The sequence below is a fragment of the Cylas formicarius genome, unplaced genomic scaffold (assembly GCF_029955315.1).
Source record: "Cylas formicarius isolate icCylForm1 unplaced genomic scaffold, icCylForm1.1 PGA_scaffold_1__22_contigs__length_36826433, whole genome shotgun sequence".
Classification (NCBI taxonomy): domain Eukaryota; kingdom Metazoa; phylum Arthropoda; class Insecta; order Coleoptera; family Brentidae; genus Cylas; species Cylas formicarius.
This window is the reverse complement of record NW_026844264.1, coordinates 16894797-16920107: the sequence shown is the minus strand read 5'-3', so window position 1 is coordinate 16920107 and position 25311 is coordinate 16894797. Positions and strand designations below refer to the sequence as shown.

The window sequence follows — 25311 nt, the reverse complement described above, 5'->3', positions numbered from 1 at the left end:
AAACAATGTTTATTTGATTCTCATTGAACGTAGTGCCAGCAAGCAAGCATCTTTAGAAGAAACGGCCACATTGGCGAAAATTCCAACATCAACTATATGGAAAATTGTGAATAATCCCATTTCAGCGATGCTGATCAAGATATAATACGGCGTAAAATTTACCAGTTATCTGAGGAACAAAGCGTGCCTACATTGGATATCTTAATTAGAAGGCTTGAAAAAGATGAAACCGGTGTTAAATGTGGCAGAACTACCTTATGGAAGTGTATTCAACACATGGGTTTTAGATTTTTTAAAAATGACAAAAGGCAAAAGACTTTTAAAATTCGGAAATGGAATAGAATTCGACTAGAATATCTAGAAAAAATTAGGATTTACAGAGAACAACAAAGGCCAATTATTTACTTACATGAAACCTGGTTCGACACTTATGATACCCCGGACAACGGTTGGGTTGACTCAACTGGTAAGTGTAAAACAAACGCGCCATCAAAAAAAGGTAAAAGAATAACTATTTTGCATGCTGGCTCTAAAGATGGTTGGATTCCAAATGGACTTTCTCTGTCTGCGAAAAATATTAAAGATCCTTCTCTGGGTTACAATGAAGACACCACCGCTGATTTATTTGAAAGTTGGATTCAAAACAAACTAGTTCCAAACATTCCTCCTAATAGCGTCATTGTAATGGACAATGCAAGTTATCACAGTAGACAGTTGACTAAAACCCCTTCCTCATATGACACAAAAGCAACAATCCAAAACTACATAAATAAATAAATATTATTTAGTATCTTTCCTAACAAAACCCCAAATAATTAAATTTTAAGCAAAGTACGGACCTGTTCGGCCATATTTCATTCTTACAGCTTGCCCTGGTCTTTCCTTAATTCGTTTCAGTTAGTCACTTTCTTATATCTATTAACAGACTTTACCTATACTATTCAAACAAAACGGAAAAACTTTCCATAGACCATCCACTCTCCGGGAAAAATCGGGGAAGGTAGATGTATTATCGGTCGTTGTGTAAATAAATAAATAACAAATAAATACATATATGTAATCAGTTGATTCGGTTTAGCTAAATGACAGAGTTTTTGCAGGGTCAAAATTAAATAACATAAGTTTTGAAAGTGATAAAAATGTACAGTAATAATTTAGGATGCAAAGGATCTATGCCATTAGACGCCGACGATTTGAAAAAGTAAACATTATTGGTTTCCGTAGTGAGGTAAACGCAAGAATAATTAAACTTATATTCTTCTACGTTAAAGGCAAGGTTTAGTGAATAAATAGCATATATTATGCTATGACAAATCTGTATTCGGTATAAATCATCACAACATTTGCAACTGTGAAAAATCAGCAAAATAACGGACAAATTCATTGGTGTTATAAATGGATTAGAAGCCAAAAAACTCGTCTAATCAGCTAAGCTTTCCATCGAACAAGATACGCTATCAATTAACGATATAAACATATCGACCAACCAACAAAAAAAATTATAGATGGATTTGAATTAAAATCCACAAATAGAACGAACTTCTCCCCGAAAGGGAAAAAGTTTTGCGTAATATGTAGCAGCCATTTTCTGGAAAAAGAACGAACGAAAATTCCGACCAAAATAACTCTTTAAAAATACTGTCCGTGAACATAACCATGGAACTAACCACATTGTAATTTATATTACTCGTTAGACAACTAATTTTCTGGAATAAATCAAGCACACGTGTATTCATTTGCCCGCCGTAGAGTGTACTCGGTGCCAAAATTGATCCGTACTGACTACGTCACATTTAAATAAATTCCGGGCACTTCGAGTTATATTCTGTTAAGTTTTTTGAGTCAGAAATGCTATTGGGAAATCGAGAATTTGGCTATGAAATCTACCATGCAAGCAATGAATAAATTTCATGCATCATCAAATCTCTCATCTCATGCGACAATAGTGTTACGACACAGTAACAATTTAACGAGAAATTATTGCTGCAAGTGGGTATTAAAAATTAGATTTAGTCCGTTTGACATTATCTATGTATATATTTTATATTTATTGTGTTAAAAGTAGTTTTAATTGTTTCTATGGTAAATGGTCCATTTATCAAAAAAAAGAAAATCGTCTCTTCTACCGTTACCCAATCAGTTACGGACGTTGGCTATGAATAGTTTGATCCATATTAGCCCAAACCACTGCAGACAGTTAAGTATCTTACGTATCCACGAGTTCCCCAGTCCTTTCCTGCCACCGATTTTTCTCTGGAAAATTAATTGATGTTTGTATGTAATTGTGGTGTCTCATAATGTGGTCAACGTATTCAAGATTTCGCTTTTTTACTGTAACAACCACTTCTTTACTTTTTCCTACATGATTTCTGTATTTGCAATATGATCGATGTACGATATCCGAAGAATACGGCGATATATCCATAGCTCGAAGGATTCCAGCTGCTTTAGGGTGGTGTCAGTTTTTGTCCACTATTCCATAGAACGGAATAGAGGCAACATAACATTTAACTTTAATTCTATTAAGAATTTGCTTGTAAACCATTTTTGTTAGTGATTAGTGCTCTTATTTATATTGATTGGTCTCTATTTTGAGTTCACTACGCGATGATAACTGTATCATCAGCGTACGTACCTAATGTTGTTGATTACTTCTCCATTGCCCAAGGCTTTTCTAAAGATTGTCTAATTGCTATCTTCTCGCTGAAGAAGTTGGCAACCTTTACTGTCAATGTTAATTATACCCAGCAACTCCATGAGTTTATCATGTTAGACGTAGTCAAATGCCTTAGAGAAGCAGAGAAGTCTAAGAAGCGCAGATGCACGTCCTTATTCATATCTCTGCATCTTTGAATCAGAACTTTTAGATTGAAAATTACTTTTTTCTACTCCCGTTTGCCACACTTGTTGCATAATATACTATTCTTATACTTAGCGCGCTCCGAGACTGAGACTGTGGTATGTATGTTTTCTTTGAATTTACTGTATATTCTACTTGACAAGAAACCTTGGGAACATGATATGATATTATATACAATGTTTTGCATTTCGTGTCCTTGGTATGGCTACAAAGGTGGGCCGTAGCCTTTCCTCTGGAATTTATGCCCTTTCCGTAAATAGAGTTAAAGAATCGTGAAAATGGTCGTCTGATTCTCACAGAATATCAGGATTTCATCTTGTATGTTGCCCGGGCATGGTGATTTATCATTGTTTAGTGAAGAAATTACTTTTTCTAGTTCAGATCTTAGAATAACTGACCCAGTAGTATCATTTTCTTGAACTTCTGTCCGTCCACGGTCGAAAGCCTTTCTATGAATTTTTTTCCAAGGTGATTTCTTTCCTTTTAGTTGTTGTTTCTTTCCTTTGTCGTTAGTTGTTCATTCCTTGTTATTTTTGTTTCCGTTGTGGTAATTATACTTCTTGTTACATTGTTCAATTTCATCATATTTCTCCTGCAGCTATCGTTCTATTGCTGCTTTTATTTTGTGATTTATTTTTTGGTGTTTGTTCTTAAGGATTACTGTACTTATATATACTTAAAGTTCATACAGTATATGTCCCTTTAATAGTACGCACCTAGTCCGATAAATGAGATAAATTTCACATGTCCTGTAAGTGGGACAAACATAGACTTCTATATATTTTATAATTAAAAAAAAAACATTACTTAATTTTAGCAGATTACAGGAAAAGAACAAAATCGAATATATATCAAGTCGCAATTTTGAAAAACTGATTTTCGGTGTTATCCTAAAGTTATATATTTCCTCGAGTGACCGATAGATGGCATTTACCTCAAGTCGCAATTTTTTAACATGGTTTTCATCCAACGGGTAGCCATTGTTTCCGAAATAGCGACAAGTAAAAGTGATCTTTACCCACTCTACGCGTTCTAAAAATACATCTCGTGGCGATTTTCTGGCGGTGGATGCGGATATGCGCAGATAACTGAAAAGTTTTCATCGTGGCGATGCAATGCGAAGTTGAAGAACGTGGGGTGTCCTAGAAACCCGGGCCGGGCTGTACGCGTGCGACCCGATTCAATATCGACCTGTGACCTACTTTATTTGGCAACACGTGCCGCTTTGATAGCGTTGTTGCCAGATTCGGCTTCTAAATTATGTTTCACCTGTTCAAAAAACCTACAAAGGAAAGCGAGAAATGGCCAGTAAAATTATTTATTTCAAGTAATTTTAATTAATTAACGGCTACGTTGTTTCCCAATTATAAGTTGACCCGAAAAATAGTGGATCTCTGGAAAGTCAATCACTTTCAATTATTTAATAATGAAATATAACATAAACTAATAAGATGAAACTACACATATGTTGAAAAACAAGAAAACTATAACATTTATGCGGTACTGCAAGTATCTCGGAGTGTTCACATACTTGACCAGTTAAAAGGTTGTGGGAATAAATAACGGCAATGGCAGTTCAAAATACCTCATTCTATCAACATTTCTGTATGAACATTGCTGAAACGATAAATAATAACACAATAAAAAAATTTCATTTATAAAGAATCGGGAACAACCACCATGGTTGTATATTCGATGAACTGATGACGATGTGGCAACGCTGTTTCCACTGCTACCTCTGCAAAATGCAACCACCATTTTGTTGTCAGGGGAACTGAAGTTTGCCGCGAGAGCAGCTCCCCCGTTCGAAGAAAAAAAGAAATTCCTAATAAATGATGAATGGTCTAGGGTACGTTTTAACAATGAGATCTAAGTGAATATTCGTCAAATAAAAAAGGGTAGGGTGGGTTTCAGTAAAAGCAGTGTGACGATTATAGCATCAATTTCGTTTATTAAATTAAAATATTGTACATGCTCTTATAGGATTTTTAAAGTATACATAATTTTTAAGTTTGCCAATCAGTAGAAAAAATATTGCAAAGGTCTGTAGCATTGACCCATTTAAGACTTGTCACACGTCAAGGGATATTTAGCTGAACTAATCTCAAAAAATGGATTGCAGCAAAAGTCGCTAAGCTGGAAATAATTGATATTAATGTATTAAAATTCAAAAACTTACGAGTATGAAACACGCTTTAAACTTGGAGAAAATTTAACTTTACAAAAAATGCATTTATCTGTTGGATAAAAAAATTACTTTTATAAGGGTGAAAACAGTATATTATGCAACAAGTGCGGTAAACGGCATTTGACTCATGAGTTTATTTAACACGAGCGGAGCGAGTTTTGAATAAACGAGTGAGTTAAAAAGTTTACCGAACGTGTTGCATACTATACTTTTTCTACGACCGTTAGTTTTTCTGTCAATTTTCGTAAAACACGAATACATTCACTGACATGACTGTCAAAATGTCACGACGACCAACGTCAAATTCAAACCGTGGAAAATTCTCCGAAAACATCCGATTGCGAAGTGGCTCGAATTCATGGTAAACGAAATTGACGTGGTAAAGTGACGCTTCCCGCACGCTAGATCCGTGGGTAATTAGGTATTTTACAGGCGGGAGTAGAAAAAATTTATAACGCACTACCAGAAATGAAAAATAAAATAAAAATTATTAAAAACAAAATTAACTAAGTGCCTTATTGATGCTAAATTGTAACATAAGTTTCTAAGTGGATATTTATTATAAGTCAAATTCACAGATTCATTAATATATTGTAACTATATAAAATCGCTTATTTTTTTTGGTAGAATATCATGTTTTTTTTTATATTCTATGGGAAACATAGTTATATTAATCTGCATTTTGTTAAGGATGGTTGTTAAGTTTTTAACCTTGAATATAAGTGTTTTTTTATTGATATTTATGTAATGTTTACATTACAATAAGTTGTTCAATTGTATATTTTTATTGATTTAAATAAATATTATCATTATTACTATTATTATTATTATGGATGTTAAAATATGTTTAAAAAATAATTAACTATTAAATAAATAAATATCCGAAGAAAAATGAAATGAAATTATAAAATTCCAACATAAGCAAATACTTGACTCCTGCCCAGTGGATATCACGAATGAAAATCCCCACTCCCAAATTATTACTATTTTTCGATGAATGGATGGAGTGTGGTTGGAAACTGAACAACCTAAAACCTGTTGTAGAAACCATTATATTGGGTGTATAAGCCTTCTTTGGTCATAGTGAGGGTCATGACATAAGGGAAGTCCAGTTTCGATCGTCTCCATCAAGAAATAATGTCACGCGTTAGAAGGTGGATACCGTAATGGTAATGTCAAAGGTCGTAAAGTACACACACATACACACACGCCCGACGGAAATAACATTATACGGTTGATTCAACATTGCGGACACCAAAACGGGGTATTGTAATGTGGAATGTACAAATTGCCAAGTCAGAGAATAGCAAATTCGATCTACGCTTGAGGCCGTGGGGTATATACGGCTTGAATAAATCGTAAAAACACTCCCAATGTTTGCTTAACGGTCCGTGGCGATTTTTTTAGTTTTTCTTTCTGCTTATCTGCTTATGAGTGACGATACTCCCTTGGGGCTCATCCAGAGTAATATGGTACATGAACGCAATAAGTGTTTTGCGATCAACGACCAACTAAAAACATAAACATTCGAGACGCTGGTCATTATAGATGATCTTTGGAATTAATAACAGCCTTAGAGTTAAGCATGTTTTCTGTAATTATCTTTCCGTGTTGATATCTTATATATAAACCCCTTGTTCGTTCCGTATGGCTGCCGATCCGTCGAAACTTTCGCGGAAAAAATGCTAGTTGGGACTGTTGCAAACTTATCATACAGTAATTAACCAAATAACGCGAAAATTTCTGTTCGTGCTTATTATATCGTTAATAAATGTTACACCGATGAAGCGGTCGAGAGAAAGGTATTATACAGTCGACCTCAAGACAGGTTGCGGTTTAAATATTGCGAAATATTTTCGCAACATCGTATGTTATAGGCAGCAGCAACATTCACTATGTAACCTATATTCGGCAGTTAAAAGTGGCACACGCGCACAGTTTTCTCATTTACGTTGTCGCATTTAAATGTATTAAAGTTTTATTTGCTTATCTCGGTTCACTTACGATTTCTACGTATCTATTACACAGGTATACGCGTCTATTTCGCAATAAGACGGCTAAACCTTGGTGATTGCTTGCTGATTGATGCATTGTTTTCTCAGAGGCCTTTGTGTACGTATAGAAACGGAATTGTATAAAACCCGTATGCCGTTACTTCTATCGGGCTAAATTGCCAGTGAAAGCTCATGTTGGTTTCTGAGGGTTTAGTAAAAACAGTAGTGTCAAGAATTCACAATTTCTTTCTATTAGACGTTGTCAGGACATCGCGCAACAAAAAAGTGGAATTAAAAAATTTCGGACCAGCTCGCGATCCTAATTTTTCTTCTTTCTCGTTCTTATTGAAGGTGACTTAGCACCTCCGTAACGAACAAACTTCAAAACTGTCCTTTAAAAAGTATAGCTAGGTACACAGTAACTTTTTTTGTACTATTTCTCACTAAAATATATGGCGTTTTTACTTATTTTTGCTTTAGAATCGCATGCACCTGTATTTGGATCCCCAAAAACCATCATCGCTACCAAAAAGTTATTGTTGTTCGTCTGGTTCGTGCCTTAAATTTGAAAACAATTTTTCACTGTTTAGCTATGGTGTTAAGCTCGGTGTAAAGTTTTACTACCAGTGGATAAATTTAACATAACGAGCAAAGATTGACCACACATTTCATAAGTGCCTTGCGCCATTACGTTTAGAATTGGGTCGAAGCACTCTTTAATTATAGCTGCAAGTTATTTTCTTTGTCCGAAATACTGGGTCAATGAAAGTACTTAAAACGTAATTATTTGATCTAACGATCGACGAGAGGTCACTTGTGTTAGATTTTGATCCCCATTTCGTTTTGTTTTGGAAAATCCAACGGCCAATGCATAAATAATCTATCTGTCTAGTACATTAAAATAATTTCTTAAACAATACCAAGGAATAAACAAGGGTTTATTATATTTTAATGGTTATTCTTAAGCACTCCCAACCAAAAGAAAAACGTAGCTAAATCGGTCACAGTCACAGTAGTTCATTTTTCATTACCAATTGCTACCTGAAATTTTACAAAAGTAAAACTAACTAACCGTGGTTACGATATAACATGTATGCCAATAGAAAAAATACAAAATTTAAGGAAAAACAACAATATTATATTTTTGTATAGCCTAGTACCGACAATTATTCTATTATCTAAATAAATAATTAAATTTAAGCTAAATTCAAAAGCACTATGCAATAAACTTAATTTACTTAAATTAACTTTAAAATAAATTTAAAACTCAAAGTAATATTTTTTTATTATTACATATAGAGAGATCGTGAAATAGATTGTGGTAAAAGTGACAAAAGACTAAAATTCTCCGTACCGTAAAAATCTTTTGAAATTTTAAGAATAAACAATTTTACAAAACTTAAAGCTAAGAAATATCCAAGTTCGATTAAATTCTGTCTCGCGAATGTGTTGCATTCAATCATATTCAATATTTTTCTGCACAATTCCTTGCGCAAGGACGTCCGCAGTTTGAGTGGTAAACAATGACGAAACGACTGCCAGTTTGCAAGTCCGCGTGATAAATCGTTCCATTATTTTCAAGGTTCCACGGCTCAGTACAAATCAGTCGTCCTATTCCACGTTTACCCTACTAATCTTACCTAATTTGTACAGCATACAAGAACGATAAAACCATTTTCACAAAGGACAAGGATAACGCGAAATGTCCTTTCACATTTTAGATTCGTTTTTTTTACCTACCAAACTAAGGAATTGTAAGGTTATTTACAGGAAGTTTTATAATCAAATATATTAAAATAATCGAAGACAGCAAAACTACGTCTCACGTTGAATAGGAGACAAAGAAAAATGTACAATCTAGAATAAGGAAACGGCGATAGATAAAGGCACCTTCTTAACAAGTATTAAATACGATAAACAAAAAAAAAGTGCATCTCGCTACTTTGACGCAGAACTCGATAAAGTGAAAACAAAGAGACCGACGTAATCAGAAACCAATCGATAAAACAATGACGCTGCAATCAAACAAAGGATGCAGTTGCATATAAACGCGAACCAGTTTAAGCAAACGAATGCAACCTCCTAAAATACACTTCAGTCTCGTCCATGAGAATCGCCAACTTGGGCAAGAAAAATTAATATCACCATGACGTCACTCGGATGCAATAATTAATTCGGAGCAAACGTATTTCCGGACATGCGCGCCGCAGTCCCCGCATCAATATTAACAGATAAAGCGCGTGTCGTGTACACGCCACAACATGAACGTTTGGATCCAAATAATTCGTGCGTGAGCAGCCTCTGACCGAAACGCGGGGATTTTGAACTCCAAACAAGCGTGATTTTGCGGCCTAATATCGTGAGAGGCTGATAAAAATCACAGGCAAGGGACAGAGAGACCGTTGACCAGTTGCGCATTAGTTTCAAGGTTCGCCCAACCGAAACCTGTTTTCTAGGGGCTTATGCATCATACAGTTCGTATTTTTACCTACCAATTCACCGCGGTGAAGGAATGCCGGCCGGCTTTCTTTGTTTACTTACCTCTGTACCGATCGGGTGGATCCTAATGATGACTTCGTCTGTCTCAATATGATGTTTCAATACTTCGCCACTAATTTCGCGCCCGTTAAATGTAACGAAACATTTTTGTTGCGGGACGAGTTCGGCTCCCAAAACCGATTGAAATCCGGGCCCGATCAGTTCCGATTCCAGAAATTCCGCCGAAGTACGACCGAGGGTGCCTTGTCGAGAGTCGAACCGCACGGTATACCGCGTATTGGGAGTGAGATTGATGCAGTTGTTATTTTCCACACTTGCCGGAGTTTTAACCGCCTGAATGACGCCGGAGTAATATTTGCCGTCCTCGCCCGGAGCGCACACGCGTGTGCCTATAATTGACCGTTTCGCGATTCGTTTTCCCGTCGACATTGTTGCAATTTATATCAAAAGTAGGAAAGTCGACGCGCAATAATTTAACAATATTGAGTTCAGTTTCGAAAACCTTCTCACAACACACCGCGATCAGTAAAATAAAGTCTCCTGACCAACAATTTCTGCACCGACTCTTGCTGATGGCTAAAACACTCTATAGATACATCAAGAACCAATTCAACGATTTTATTATCGTAGGATATGCGCATACTTAATAAGTGAAACTATTTCGACGCACAACGCTTCGCCACTGCAAACACTACGACTACCAGCGACTGACTGAGTGCCGGCCGGCTTTGCTAGCGTAACGAACAACAGCTGACGATCGAGTCTATCTTTGTTCCCTGTTAACGAAACGAGAGAGAGATCCGCGGGCTCGTGGCTCGGATTCCTTCGGAGTCCCGCACAGCGGCCCGGACACAGCTGATGATAACAACAAAACCACGTGACGAACGGACCAGGATGCCATTGGCAGGAAGCGGTTGACCTACATTGGAGTATTGGCCAAGTCGGGTGGGAGAAAAGGTCATACAATGAGCTCCGTTCGGTTCAGGCCGGGCCTTGATTTTTGGGATTGCGCTTAATTCGTATTAGTTCGTCCCTTTGTTTGGCGAAAGCGCGACTACTTACTGTATACGTCAACATTAAGACATCATCTCATTTATCGGACAAATTTCAATTGTTAATTTTCACAAATTAAATGTTCATTAAATTCTTCAACTCCTGATAATTATCGATAGGTTGACTTGGTGGTGTCGGGCTAACGACGCAGACCTGAAAGCGCTAAAGGACACAAAACCAGAGCTTTCAAAAATTGTATTTATAATATTAATAGTCATCAGCTAGAGTGTATATTCGTTCAGGGTTATGAGTAGGATTGTAGAATGGACTGGTCAAATTAGTTTGTGTCAATTGACTGGTCAATTGATCGAAATAATTTTAAAAATATTATGAAATTTATATTTATTTATATTGTGAGTTATGAGAAATTCTCCGAATCGCTAACGATCATATTTGGATAAGATGTTATTTAAAAGAGTTTTTAACTAGTCAATTAAGTGACGGTTAATTAACCCGTCCCAACACTAGTTATGGGCGTTTTTGCTGAGTTCCAAAGGGAATGTACTGGCTTCATATTTTTCGTATGTTTCGTAGTGTAAATTTTGCAGATATATGAAATACAGTTTTCCAGTATATATAAGATTGCTACTTTGTTAAAAATAATGTCGAGCAAAGTACTGACATTTCGAAGACGTTGGATCATATCTTTTTTTTATCTTACTTAACATTTTACAATAAATTTAAATAGTTTAGAACTGTTGACATGAAACAGGATATTAAACTTAAATTATTATATATATATATATATATATATATATATATATATATATATATATATATATATATATATATATATATATATATATATATATATTAAAATTACGCTGAACGAGAAACTTTTGGTGTTCTTCGAAACTTGTATAAAAAAAAAGTATCTAGCGTCAACAAACTCAAGTCAAGGTGCTATTGCTAACATTAGTATTATTGACTTCAAAAAACCAGTAAAATTAATCAAGTTTTTTCCGCTGTAACGGATACACAAGTAAATCTTGTATAGATGTAATTATTTATCCATCAGTCAATTGATATCTCTTCTTTAAAGATAAAAGTCTACTACGTTTTCCTTTTTAAAACCAAAAATAAAAGAGTTATAAGCTTATTTTTAGGATGTCACGTTTGCCATGAAATTTTGGCAACGATTGGTAATGACTTTTACACGTTAACAAGAACTCCAAAAACTGATCACATCAGGCTTTCTCTAAAATCAAGGCGTGGATATGCCTACTCGATTTGGCTATCTCTGCCAGAAACACTAACAACTTACAAAAATATGTCTTATTTGCTTACCTGTCACAATTAAAACCCAGAGAGTTTATGGTTTTGGAAAATGCCATCAAATGGCACTTTGAAACATTAGATAACTTGTCTAAACAAATTGAGTTTTCACATCATGATTCTATGTTATTAATAAAGAGATTGAAAAGTAATGGGTCCATGTGAGACAGCACTGAACTCTAGAAGTTTATTTTATTAATTTTATAATTCTGAGTCGGACCCCGCAGATAGCATTCTAATGATATGAGTAAGCTTCAACTCAAATAGCAACAATCCACGATAGAACTTAAAAAAAAACATTGAACAAATCAGTGAAGGCACACTGTTGATTGATAATTAAAACAGTTAAGAGGGATGCTGTCGACTAGTAGTTAGTAATTATGGGTGCATACTAAAGTGACCAACAATTGAGCTTTGAGCTACAAAAACTATCGTTAATACGGACCGCTATCCTCCTCCTCTTTTGGTAGTGGTGTTCTCACATAAATTCTTCCGGTATACGGAATAACTCGCAATTTCACAAAATTCGTAAGACAGTCTCACCTCTTACTTCGCAGCGTTAAGTTAAATCTTTCTTTTTCATCTTTTTCATGTTGTTTTAGAGTGAGATCTGCACTACTAAATATTCTTTGCCTTTCAGCTTCGACTTGACCAGCTAATTTTAAGAAAGCGGGCACCATCTTTATAAATCAGTTTCAGTTTAGCTCTGAAGGATGATTGGCGAAACGTTAGCAAGTTGCTCTGAAAAATCTTTTTGCCAATGCGGCCAACACCCAATGTTCGGGTTTTCACATTCAGTACTTATGACATGATATTATTGCTTTCATGCATGTTGAGAAACATTATATTGTTTGCTCCCTTTTGGCTTTTTTCTATTTTGATAAATCCGGCATCGTGCAAAATTGATAAAGGGAAGACGGATTGATTCATTAATTATTGGAAATCTACATAAATTGAATAAAGACATGTTAATATTATTATTATTTCAAATTATTATTTCAGTTTTGCAACTTCTAGCTTGAGCTCATTTAATGACCTTTAATAAACTTGATACACACTTTTACATATTGTTGGCAATCTTCTCAACAGACTTTAAGTATAGTTTTTCCCATGATTCCCTTTATTTCCGAAAAATAATTTCTCTGTTTTATAGTTTTACCTATATAAACCGTCACATTTTGTCAACAAAGCCTACCATACTTGCACTTTAACCACACGACCTTGTTGTAGAAGTTATGAAGATTCGGAACAAAATATCTACAGGTCGGAGGTACAAACATACATTGAGAATGTGTTCCTCTGTTATTCGAATTCAGTCAAGAACATATTTAATTGAATTAGACTTGTACACAACGACGTAAACAAGACAACTTGAATTAATTAAAATTAAGTTACCTTTGTTAATTTTTTATGAAATCATTTAAAGTAAAAAAGAGTTATTGTGAATGGGATGAAATGTGCCAATTAAAATAAAATAAAATCAGTGTTATTTAGAAAAATCACTAGGCTTTTTTGTGCACTGTGAAAAGTAAACATTATGTATGTGTATGTACTTAAAATTAAAAAAAAAAGTCACCAGCACTAAACAATAATCGTTTTGTTTTAACGTCGGTCGATGGTTGAAAAGTCTTTATCCGGGTTTACGTATACTAAAAATCTTATGTTTCTCGGCCAGCTTTCTTGTAGGAAGGTATCTCAATATGGTCCACTCACATTGCGCACGCTCGCCAAAGAGAAATCATCCCGGTCCCCAACTTTTCATTAATTTGTATGCAGAAACATTAATATATGCTTGCAAATTCATCAAGTTATTACCCTTAATGCCGCAGTATTTCGGGTCGTTGGCGAATTGCCAAACCAGAAACCAAGAAATCAAGGTCACTTTCAGTTTTTACTTTCCGTTTTAATCTCTATCTGCGTATTATCGCTCGGTTACGAGATTTAACTTTCACCGATCCTTTTACCGTTTTAGATTCCAGATACTTTGTTATTTCGCAAGCGACATAGACTATGGTATTGAAATAATTATATTTCATAGAGTTCATGAATTTAGCGGAAATTTTAAATAAGACGACCTTAGATCTGTATTCATATATTATAGCATATTTTTGTATAGGTTTAATATTATATTGTCCATATGGCACATAGTTTCTAGTAAAATACCTACCCAGAAAACAGAGGAAGAAAAAAAATCGAAAAAAATGAGACCTTAACGACAGGAAAAATGACGATTTTCACGCAAAGTTTATTAAATTAGTTGTAATTAGTATTAGTATTAGAACTTCATTTCCGTTAAGAACAATTTCCGGTTTATTTATAAAAACTGAAAGAGCAGCGAAACAAAAGTGATTATTATTTATATTTGCAAATGTCACGAAAGGTAAATTATGTAAGTCACCTATAGAACTTGAGAAGTTTATTCGATAGAATCCAACCAAAACTAACTCAAGGATTGCGCGAATTTTGAAAAAAGTTTATTGATAGGATAGGTCGCGAAAAACTGATATTTATGATCTTTTTAACTGATTTGTTTAAACTCCATTTGTAAAGTGAAGCTTGTTTCGGAAAATACAAAATGTTCTGAAGTAAAAGTATTTTTTTATTGCACAAATTACGCAATACAGTTTAAAATATGTATTTCGAATTAAGGAAGAAACACCAATAAAAAACGTATAGAATTTAACCAAACATATTGCCGTTCTCAAATTACAATAATATTACACTCGTATATAGTGCCAATTTTTCTGCGCCCCGTCCTCACGATTTTAAAGCAAATCCGGTTCTGCCAGTCTCGAGTCCGTCGATCAACACTAGCTCGTCATTGCAATTGCGAGAGAAGAATTTTGAGAATGAATTCTCACCGAGATAACAACAAACGTAAACTTAAACAGCTTTTATTACAGATTCGAAACTACTATTCATTATCTAAACCTACAGGGTTCAGACACAGCTGCTAAGTATCAAAGACTATTACATAGTGCTATTGGACTATCGAGTTTTTGGTACTTATAATCAACATTTCCCACAGAAATCTGTTTATTTATTTTCCTACAGGAATATACCAAAAACCATTTCCCAGAAAAATGTATATCCAATCAACAAAGAATATCCTACTGATAAATACGTTTTTATTTTATTCATTATCAGTTATTCGAGTGTTACAACATTATAGCTCTCGGGCCTGTGTTTTTTTGCTAGCCTGGCAGTTTTTTGTTCGGCCGCGTAAACTTTCGATTTCTATACAGGATCGGATTTACTGAACATTTTCATGGTTTGGAAGAATGATCGGATTCTGATCATTCTGAACCTTTGCAGAATGATGACACTGAAGTTGTAGAAGACGATGCCCGTTCTGGCCGTCTAGGGCAGAACGAACAACTGCCAATGCCTTATTGAATCTTCTTGAACGAAAAGTCTCAGACTTTAATAAAGGGCCAACAGTTCACGCTGATATTCAGTAGATATTGTCTGTATTCTCAACAAAAGCTTTAGACAACGGAACCAGAAAATTAGCTATTGAGTCCTATCCTTTGTTGAAAGATTGTGCTGCATTGAATCCTCCAGATTTAAATACTAAAATTAAGATCTGGCTAAGCTCAGCTGTCGTTGACAAGATCCTTTTTTGGTAAAAATCGAAAATCAGTTGACCATTACTCTAAGCGCTTTGGTAGTAGCATTTGATTATGTTTATGAAGCATCCAAGTCCAGCACTGCCCCGACACACCAGGAGTTAAAAATAGCTAGAGATTCTGTAAAATTAATTTTCATCTCTCCATTTCAAGTCATCGCAGATACTTAATTGTTCCATATCTGGATTCTTCCATACGAGATGTATTGGATGCCTACCCAGTAGACTCTCTATTGTTTGGAGTTGACTTTCCCGAGAAATGGAAAATTTCTAAAGAGTATTTAAGAATTGTTTTTTTACAACATTGGATTTGAATGATGCATATTTTATAATTCTGATTCTGGGGAACAAGTATTATATGTTCAATTATCTATCTACATTTTGGTTAGTTTGCACAGCTCCTTTTGTATTTACAAAAGTAATGAGAATTGTAATAAAATATCTCAGAACAAGATATATTATCTGCATATCATATCTGGATGATCTGATTATAATTAGTAAAACAAAAGAGGATGGGAGCAAAGATCAACTCTTTACTACGCAGTCTTTAGAGGAATTATCATAAATGCCGAAGAGAGCTCTTTCCTGCCCTCTCAACAGGCTCAGTACTTGGGGTTTCTTGTTAGCTCCCAACGATTATTACTATTAGTACCATCTTTCAGACGCATCTCGCACTGTTTGGGGAGCATTTTGGAATGGACAAGCAACACATGGTTTTTGGGATTCAGCACATCAGTTCAAACATATTCATTTATTAGAACTTGTTGCAGCATTTCATGCTGTTAAATATTTGACCAACAAACTTTCAATTTGCTCATTACTTTTTCGAATTGATAACACGACAGCCATTGCCTGCATAAATGGAATGGGAAAATTTCAAAGAAATTATGAACCTGGTGAGAATATCGCAACATTTTTCTAGTTGCTTCTTATATCAATAATTCAAATAACTATTTTGCAGATCCAGAATCGCGAATAACAAAAGTAGATACAGAATATGAATTATCCAAGCAGTGTTTAAAAAAAAATTGTCCTCATTTAGGAACTCCTATTTGCAACTTATCATTCCCAATATCCTGGAAAAACGATTTTTTTGACGCATTTCCGCCGTTTTGTTTAATAACAAAATATCTAAGAAAAATTGTCAAGATAAGGCGCGTTGGAAAAACACAACCATGGTACACTATCTATCGAAAAGCCGGATTTTTGTGCGGAACTCTTTCTTCCGTAGAGGTTTTTCAGCAATAAGCCTCGATCCAATCCTGGGATTCTTGGCTACAAACACGCTAAATCAAAAAAAATCATATTATCAAAAGTGGTGGTTATTTTGTACCAATTTACAAAAGGAACCGCGTTCATATTCTTTAGATGTGTTGATTTCATTTTTATCTATAGAATACAAAAATGCAAAATGCAAAAAAAAATATGTAACTTTAAATTCTCAACTTATTGTGTTGTTAGTTCAGAAAGCTATTTTTAAACCACATTTTGACAAATGTTTTGAAACTTTTTCACTAGGTTCTCCTATGTATGTAATTGTTTTAAATTGTTCGTGTTCTGTATTAGGTTTTGGATAACTAGAGTTTACTGTTGTCTGGATTTGTATTTTATTTATAATTTTATAATTTTTATATTTTTATAATTTATTTATATTAAATTCTTTGTTGTAATTTTCTGTTGAAAGTGGCGTATTAAGAAGTATAAAAGTATAAAAGAGTGAAATGCAGCCATTTTGGGTGTATAAGGGTGATTTGACCTGTTATGTATGACAGTGTCCATGTGTGATGGTTTATGATAAATGGAAAAACTGCAACTGCAACTGCAATACACTTATTACATCTCTTTATTAACAACTCAATCCCTTTAAAAAAATATTCTTTTGGTTTGTCTGCAAAATGAGCTAAAACAGCCTCTTTTAACTCAACATCGTCGTTAAACCGCCGTCCACGAAAGTCCTTTTTCAAATATCCAAACAAATAATAGTGGCTAAGCGCCATATCTGGACTATAGGGATTGGTACTCACACTCTAAAATGGCAGCTTGTGCAACACCAGCAGTATGGACAGGTGCATTATCGTGCAAAAGACGCACACCTCTGGTCAGTTTTCCTCGACGTTTTACACGTATGCAGTCTCGCAATTTGTGTAATAATGTTGCGTAATATTTACCATTGACAGTGGTATTAGTTTCTTTAAAATCTATCAAAAGAATTCCTTCACAATCCCAAAAGATCGTGGCCATCACCTTTTTTGTTGACTGGCAGACTCTGAATTTTCTTGCAGGTGCTTCCCCCTTACGACGCCACTCCATTGATTCTTTTTTTGATAGAGGGTCATAATAGAGAACCATAGTTTCATCTCCCGTCACAATAGTTTCTATCACAGGCTTCGGTTCCGACCCACAGAGTTCCAAAAAAGACCGCGCACACTCGACACGGCGTTGTTTTTGAATAATCGAAAGGTTTTTAGGAACCCATCTTGCACTAACCTTATGTATACCTAAATGATCATGCAGAATTCGACGAACACTTGTATCAGAAAGCTTAGTAATTTCTGAGATTTCCTTCACCTTTAAAAGTCGATCACTCAATACCACCTCTTCCACAATCGCAACAATATCTTCCCTTGTGACCTCAACTGGTCGACCAATTCTTGAATCATCTTCAAGGGACTCCTGCCCCGTTCGAAAACGTTGTGCCCATTCTTTCACTACAGAATACGAAGGAGAACTTTGACCGAACATAGCATCCAGCCTTTCTTTAATAATTTTAGGCGCTAACCCTTCTTTTGTCAAAAACTTTATGACTGCTCGATTTTCGGACACGTCTTGTTTAAGATCCTGTCAATAAAAAACTATTTGACGCAAGACTTCAATTTCTTTTCTCGCAGCCTACTAAGATATATATTTAAAAGAAAACAAGGTTTTTATAATGTTTAGCGTTTTTTATTTCAAGAGGTATGCACTCGAATGGTAAATAAATTAAAATCAGTTGCGATTTCTATACGTGTACGTACTTCGGGGGTACAAATTAATATTTCGTACATATTTAAGCGTGTGGTAGTTCTTCCCATAAAGAAAAAATCAAAAGACTATTTATTTTTATGCCGATAATGTCAACGTTTCAAAGTAAACTGTGGGTTCGTACCATCATTCGCAACAATAAAATGCATAATTTATTAGACAGTTAGATTGTTTAAGTTTTTTTACTTGTCAATTTAAAAAAAAAGTGTAATTGCCGATTTGCTTCAAAAATAATAATCACATTGTCTTTCAACATTTTTTAATAATAATGCCAAATAGTTAAAGAAATGAAAAAAACCTATTTAGATTTGAACTTCAAGTTGTAATGTCACTTTTTGAGATTTTTTCTGGTTGTAATTGTAAAAAAAACCTGTTTAGTTCCATAGTCGTTCCCAAATATTAAACCTGCTTTTGTTTAATTTTATCATGTTATTTATTGTTGAGTCGATATCATATCTCAAAACGAACACGTCATAATCGAAAACAATACCAAATTTTAGCGGTTTTCGAATGCGTGTTGCTTTGATAAGAGATGATCTAAGCCACAACGGAAAACATATTTGTTACCTTTGTAAAACTGGCAAATTCGTAAGTTCATGTAAAGTAAAATATAATATTTTTGGACAGGATGATTTGCCATGGATTTTAATAATTAAAAATATAAACACGAAATGAGCATTTCTATTGAGTTTGTCTATTTTTACTTTGAAGTGTTATCAGACACTTCAGTTTACAAACAAACAATTACAAATGCTGAACACATTCATTTTCAACACGATAGGGAAGAAGGGGTTTATGTGGGTCATTTCTTTCAAATTTAAATTAATTAAACGAATAATTTCGTTTATTTCAGAAAATAAAATATCGAATTATGCACTGATCAGGAGTGTCACTTTTTTCGGTTCTTTAGTCCCGGGTTGATCGTAACTAAAGTGTCGTTGCATAATATACTATTATATCAATTAACTTTCTTTAAGTACTTATGACTGCCTGGAATCAACCTACTACTTTTATTTATTAAGTACAGTATTTCACTTTCCCAAATTGTTCATTCACTCACTTCACTATTGTCATAAACTTTGGTTTAATTTTTTTTTATTGAATAATAAAAAAATTGAACGAAAATATAAAAAGGATAATTCCGACCGCGACCGTATAATTTAGAATCAAAAGAAAAAGACCTATTACTAGAAAATTAGTTAGAGACTGGACATTTACGTAATGAAATTTGTCGAACCGTTTTCAGCACCGGGCCCATAATTCCTTTACGAAAGAGAATGTTGCAGACAAAACAAAAGCCTGCGGAGCGCTCGTTACCTTGTGAATTATGTTAAGAATTTCATAAGTGTGACGAATAGAAATTTTAAGTTTCTAAATGTTAAAATGCGTCTTCTGAACAAAAAAAGCAAGCGATTTGACGTAATTAAAAATTACCACGGAATGTGAAATTTCCCGCACGGCATCTGTTGAAATTTGTCTGAATATATTTTTAATTGCATTTGATTGTACAGTTTACATTTACGGCAGTCTTTTTAATTGTACGTTGCGCTGTAAGTTGTGCTGTTCCGCACCATACCTAAGAATCTAAGATATTAGTCAGTTCGTCATGATTGAATACTTTTTTTTTTTTCAAATTATTGACTGTCTTGACAAAATTTAAAGGCGAAAACGCAAAACATTGGTCTGCCCGATAATAATAGCACATAATAACATAATTAAATATTTAAAAAATAATGTTTTAGCTAAAAAAATAAAACAAAAAATTATAATCGCGTTAAAATTTTGGTAAATACAACGAACGAAAATATTTTTCTTTTCTAAGCAAAAATTTTAACAGGTCTTGATTAGCAAAGAATAATTTTTTCTTAAATATATTGTTACTATTAGTTGTCGTCTGGTTAAGCGAAAGCGAAAAATACTGTTTTTAAATGTTTTTAACTTACTGCACCTAAATACGTGCGGAATTCTATTTGCCTCTTTGTCTAAGCGAGTTCTGCGACCACTAGCCCAGAATATATTATTTGACAGTTACAAAAAGCGTTGTCATTGCCTCTTGAATTGAACTAACTGCCTTTCTACGATTCATACTGCTATAATGGCAACAAACTTTGAATACATAGATGTTTTGATTAAAACTTCAAGTTTTACACAATATAGTAATATGGAGATATATTATTATAATATAAAAATTCGAATTTTTTGCGTAAACTCTAAAATGTGGTTGCTCAATTGTTTTTTTTTTCATGTTACCACTTAATATTAGTACTTTGTTAATTAGACAAAAATTAATTCAGTTTGTTTTGGTTTTGATTGGTGCAAAAAACATTTTGAAAATATCATACAAATACAATTTACAATATACAAAACAATACAATTTAGTTTTTGCCCCTAAATTAGCCATCACGAGACAATCACTGTAATAATGCTGAAATCTTAGAGATAAGAAGATAACTTGACAATATTTCGAAAATTTAGGGTCTTCAGTGCCAGTAATCAAAGTTTACATGTCTGGTTATATAGAAAGCACATATAGAATGATGAAAATTAATGAAAGTTTAGAAACTCCAATCGCACTCGTATGCTGTTTGCTGTTTAGTAGAGTCTGGAGCAAATAAACTTTTAACTAACGGCTTGTAATTTTCTAGTGTTTGTCTTTCTCCAAAGGTTAGGTTCATCACTTAGCTGTTGATCACAATTACAATTTAAAAAATAGTGGCAAAAATCTGTTAAGATAGTAAAAATATTGCAAAAACTGAACTTGCAAATTACTGTTAAGAGATCAGTGACTTTAACTTGAATACCTCTGTGTACAGCTATTCTAATGAGTATTAATGACGATACAGCAGACTTAGTCTGAATTTAAGATAGACAATTCTTTGTACATTATATCTAAATTCTTTGACTCTTTTTTATAAAAATAATTAATAATTAAATTATAATTAGTTATAGATTAGTACAAAATAAGTAACCAGCTAGTACTGAAAATTGAAAACATTTGTAATCATATCATAATTGAGTTTTTAAGTTTTCAAAAGTGGAGAAAAGAATTTACATAGTTATGCAACTTTTTTGGGTACGCGTTACTAATGGAACTGACTGCGCGGGCTCATATCAATAAATCAGTCACTTTTGCTTTTATTAGAAGACGTCCCCAAGGGCAAGAGGATTGCCCTAGTTTCTTTTCATGGGAAAGAATATGGATTAGAATTCGGGCCTTGTGTTAGTTGACCCGGTTTCGACCTAACGATATTGATGAATTTCCCGGCTTTCGTTGTCAAACCCTTATATCAGTGATGTTGGCACGCGTCTCGATGCGATTAGAATGTGTATAAAGTCAATTCGATGAGAGGTAGCATTGGAGGACCTATTCAATAGTTTTATTTCTTCCGTTATTTCAACAGGCAGGCTATTTTTAGAACCAGACGGCATTGTATGCGCAAGGAAACTTATGCGGAACCATTTTATTACCGCAATTGCCAAAACTAGTAGCCCACCGACTGGTAAAAAAACTTCAAGGTTAGCGACAAAATATTTGATAATGATTGTTGCATAATAAATACATTTTAGTTCGCCATTTTTGTTGCTCGCAAAATATTCAATGCTAGTTAGATAAGGTCAGTTAATAAATAAAATATTTCGCATAGTAATATATTCTTTTCTTTGATGGGAGTCAAGTCACTTGATGAATAAATTGTCCGTTTTAATGTTCTAAAATCAAATGCTTACACGATAATTAAAATTTCCATCACGTCCATTTTTAGACCCAACCATTGTGTCAAATGGGTAATTTCTTGGCACAGTGGATTCGTTTTTTTACTCATTAATCTAAAGTGCTCAATTTTGCACTGATCAAGTATGCAAGCAAAGTGTGACACATTCACTGTGATGGAAATTTGTCATATTTGCACGCTGAGCTACTGCGGTCGAGTTTAATTTTGGGTGACGAGCATTGTGCAAGTGTGCTGTTGGTTTCTCATATATCTTTGCATGCGCTATAAACAATTAGTTTGAGGCTAAAATGGACACTGTACTATACAAGTAAATCTAAACGTATCAATTGTGAATGGGTTGCTTAAAACGTCTTAATTATAAACTGTTGCGAACCACTATCGCTTAAAATGTCTGCCTAGACTAGCATGGAGACAAAATTGCACAACGCACAATCAATGGCTAAAATAAAAAAAAAACTCATTACCATCAGCTGGGATCTGTTCTAGTCGATATAACAAAAGGTCCCTAATTGTAATTAGAACTTAACCTCTTATACCCTGGGGTAGAGCCAGTAAAAAAAACACTGCGACCGTATTACAAAAGAATAAAAATAGAATTACAGTACAACTTGTTTCTTGTCAGCGAAGAAGTACCAACCGTCTAACGGTGATTTTCTTACCAGCACGCAAATATTAACATTTATTTACCCTTAAAGAATATTACAGGGAGTACTACCATAAACAGTTAAGCAAATAATAGAATATTGTAAAAAACTTGAATACGAATTATTATTCATTATAGTTCCTATTTGCGACGACCCAACATTTATTTAGCATTTATTTTTGAATTAAAGGTTACCGGTTCTATAGCTTCGTTTTACTTTTAATTTTACATTGTTGATGATGAAAATTGAACAATTACTATTTATTGCACTACCAAAAATATAGTGCATTTGTTGCTTTAAAATTGTAAGTATTTTACAGTACCTTAACCGCAGACCTTCGCAGGACCGTGGTAAAACCCATAACAACAGATGTTTATTTTGCAATAAGTAGGTCTTGCCTGAGATGAACCGTAACGAATATTTGTAGAAATTTTTATTTGAAACGTAAATGGACCGTTTCAAATTTGATTAAGCATTGATGCTGCGGTTTATTTTCGAATTAGTAGAAGCGTTTATTTTAACATCAGGTGACATACATCGTTCTTAAGAGTTTAATTTAATTGCGATATGTTCGTATATATTATGGTGATGTGATACTTCCAGTAAGTACGTATTTAAATAACCATTTTCGTCTTGTGTGCCTGTCGATTAACAATATTCTTCGTCTTGTATTTTTGGATCTTCTTTATAGTTCTTCAATTTGCAAACAACTACAGTCTTTATTAAGCGGTATGTCATACATGTTTTAAGAATTGCTCGGCGCAAATATTGAAAACATACTTATATTCCGCTTGTTAGTGTAGGTAGGACGGTCACGAGTAAAGGTCTAGTTGGCAAGGTGTTCTATAAGGGCCTGCGGTTTTGGAAGAATAAACAGTAGGCAAAATTAATGACAGGGTCGGTTGTAAAAGCACTATAATTCTAGTCGAAGCATGTATATATGGGCGGGGGTCGTACAGCCTTAGCCGCTTCCGGCATTTTAATCTCCAGATTTCTCTATTGTGGCAATCCTCTTCTATTTGTCGGTGTATACCATACCATATCAGTTGTCTGCGCTCTATTCCCCCTAAAATATCCTCTTGCATATCTGCTCTTTCTCTAATTGTTTTCTTTCGGATATATTCCAATAGCGATATTCTGGATGCTCGTCTCAAGAGTTCTTCTTTTGATCTAGGTGCTATTTGCCATTTTCTGATCCACATGTTGTGATGGGTTCAATAATAGCTTTGTAAATGGTGATTTTTGTTGTCCTTGTGTTATTCTTTGACCACAAAATGGAATTCATTTATTGAATCGCCCTACGGCCTGTTATTAATATCTTTTTCGGTGTTTCCGTCGTCACTAATATAGCTTGCTAGGTACTTATACTCTTATATACATAATAGGTCAAATAGCTATTTTGATGGAAAGTTACTTGCGCAAGTGAAATTACCCTCCTTATTGTCCTGACTAAGAAATAAGAAACAAGAAAACTGTGGAATAAATTGCACTTTCAAAAACCAAGCTGTTATTGGTAGGTAATGTGAGGTCATTAATTATTCCTCCCCTTCGCCAAATCAACTGTAAGCACGCCACTGATCGAAGTACTTCCTGGTGGAACACAAAAGATTTTAATATGAACCTTTGCAATTTGGGTATGTTCACCTTCACAACGTCGAAGTTTAAGGAATGTTGAACTCAATGAGTAGGTATTTAAATGTCATTGTAAGTGTGGACAATATATAAACAATTGGAAAACAATGGTACAAGTCGATTTCGGCCTTGAGCGGTAACAATACGTGTAAAAACGTATAAACTGAAATTAGGAAATATGATAATAATAAATAACCGCGATTATTTCCACAACTATCAGCTACGTAATATTTTATTTTTATTAGTTAGTATTAGTTTGTTTATTTGTTCCATCAGATGGGGTTGGGAATAACGGTATGAAACGGTATAAATCGTCTTACCATTTTTTTTAAGTTTTGCATTTTTCAGTTGAAAGTTTAAGTATTTAAAATGACATTGGCAGACGTCTGTGACAAATCAATTGTAGTTGATTGTAAGTTCTTATTTAACTTCCATTTCACTATCGCACAAATGGCATAATATATGAAACCGTTACACTCACGAGCCTACATTATTAAAATATTAAGCAACAAGTTTGATAAACGGCACTTCAGGCACGTGTTGACGTTTATCAATGTAATGTGTATTTTAGACTAGGGATTAAAAAAAAATATTTTTCAGTATATGTGGAAATATTATTTGCCCATTATTTTAAAAAATTGTCTAATCAAATTCATTGATTATAGTATTTCCTTCCTAGCATATTTATTTCCAATTTAAAAAAAAAAGTTTGTTTAGCACAAAATGAGTGTCTTCTGAATTAACCTGTTTTTTTGATTGGATTCTCTAATTTGGAACTAAATTGAG

The 25311-nt window shown here is 34.1% G+C and overlaps 1 protein-coding gene across 1 annotated transcript in view; it reads right to left on the bottom strand.

The window, feature by feature from the left end:
• Positions 1-10237, bottom strand: part of LOC132696119 (zinc finger protein 395) — a 68494-nt gene extending 58257 nt beyond the window's left edge. The window contains exon 1 of the mRNA XM_060660744.1: positions 9584-10237. Within this exon, the coding sequence (XP_060516727.1) occupies positions 9584-9970 (387 nt within the window). The 5' untranslated portion in view covers positions 9971-10237. The remainder of the gene's footprint in view (positions 1-9583) is intronic.
• Between the last annotated feature and the right edge of the window lie 15074 nt (positions 10238-25311).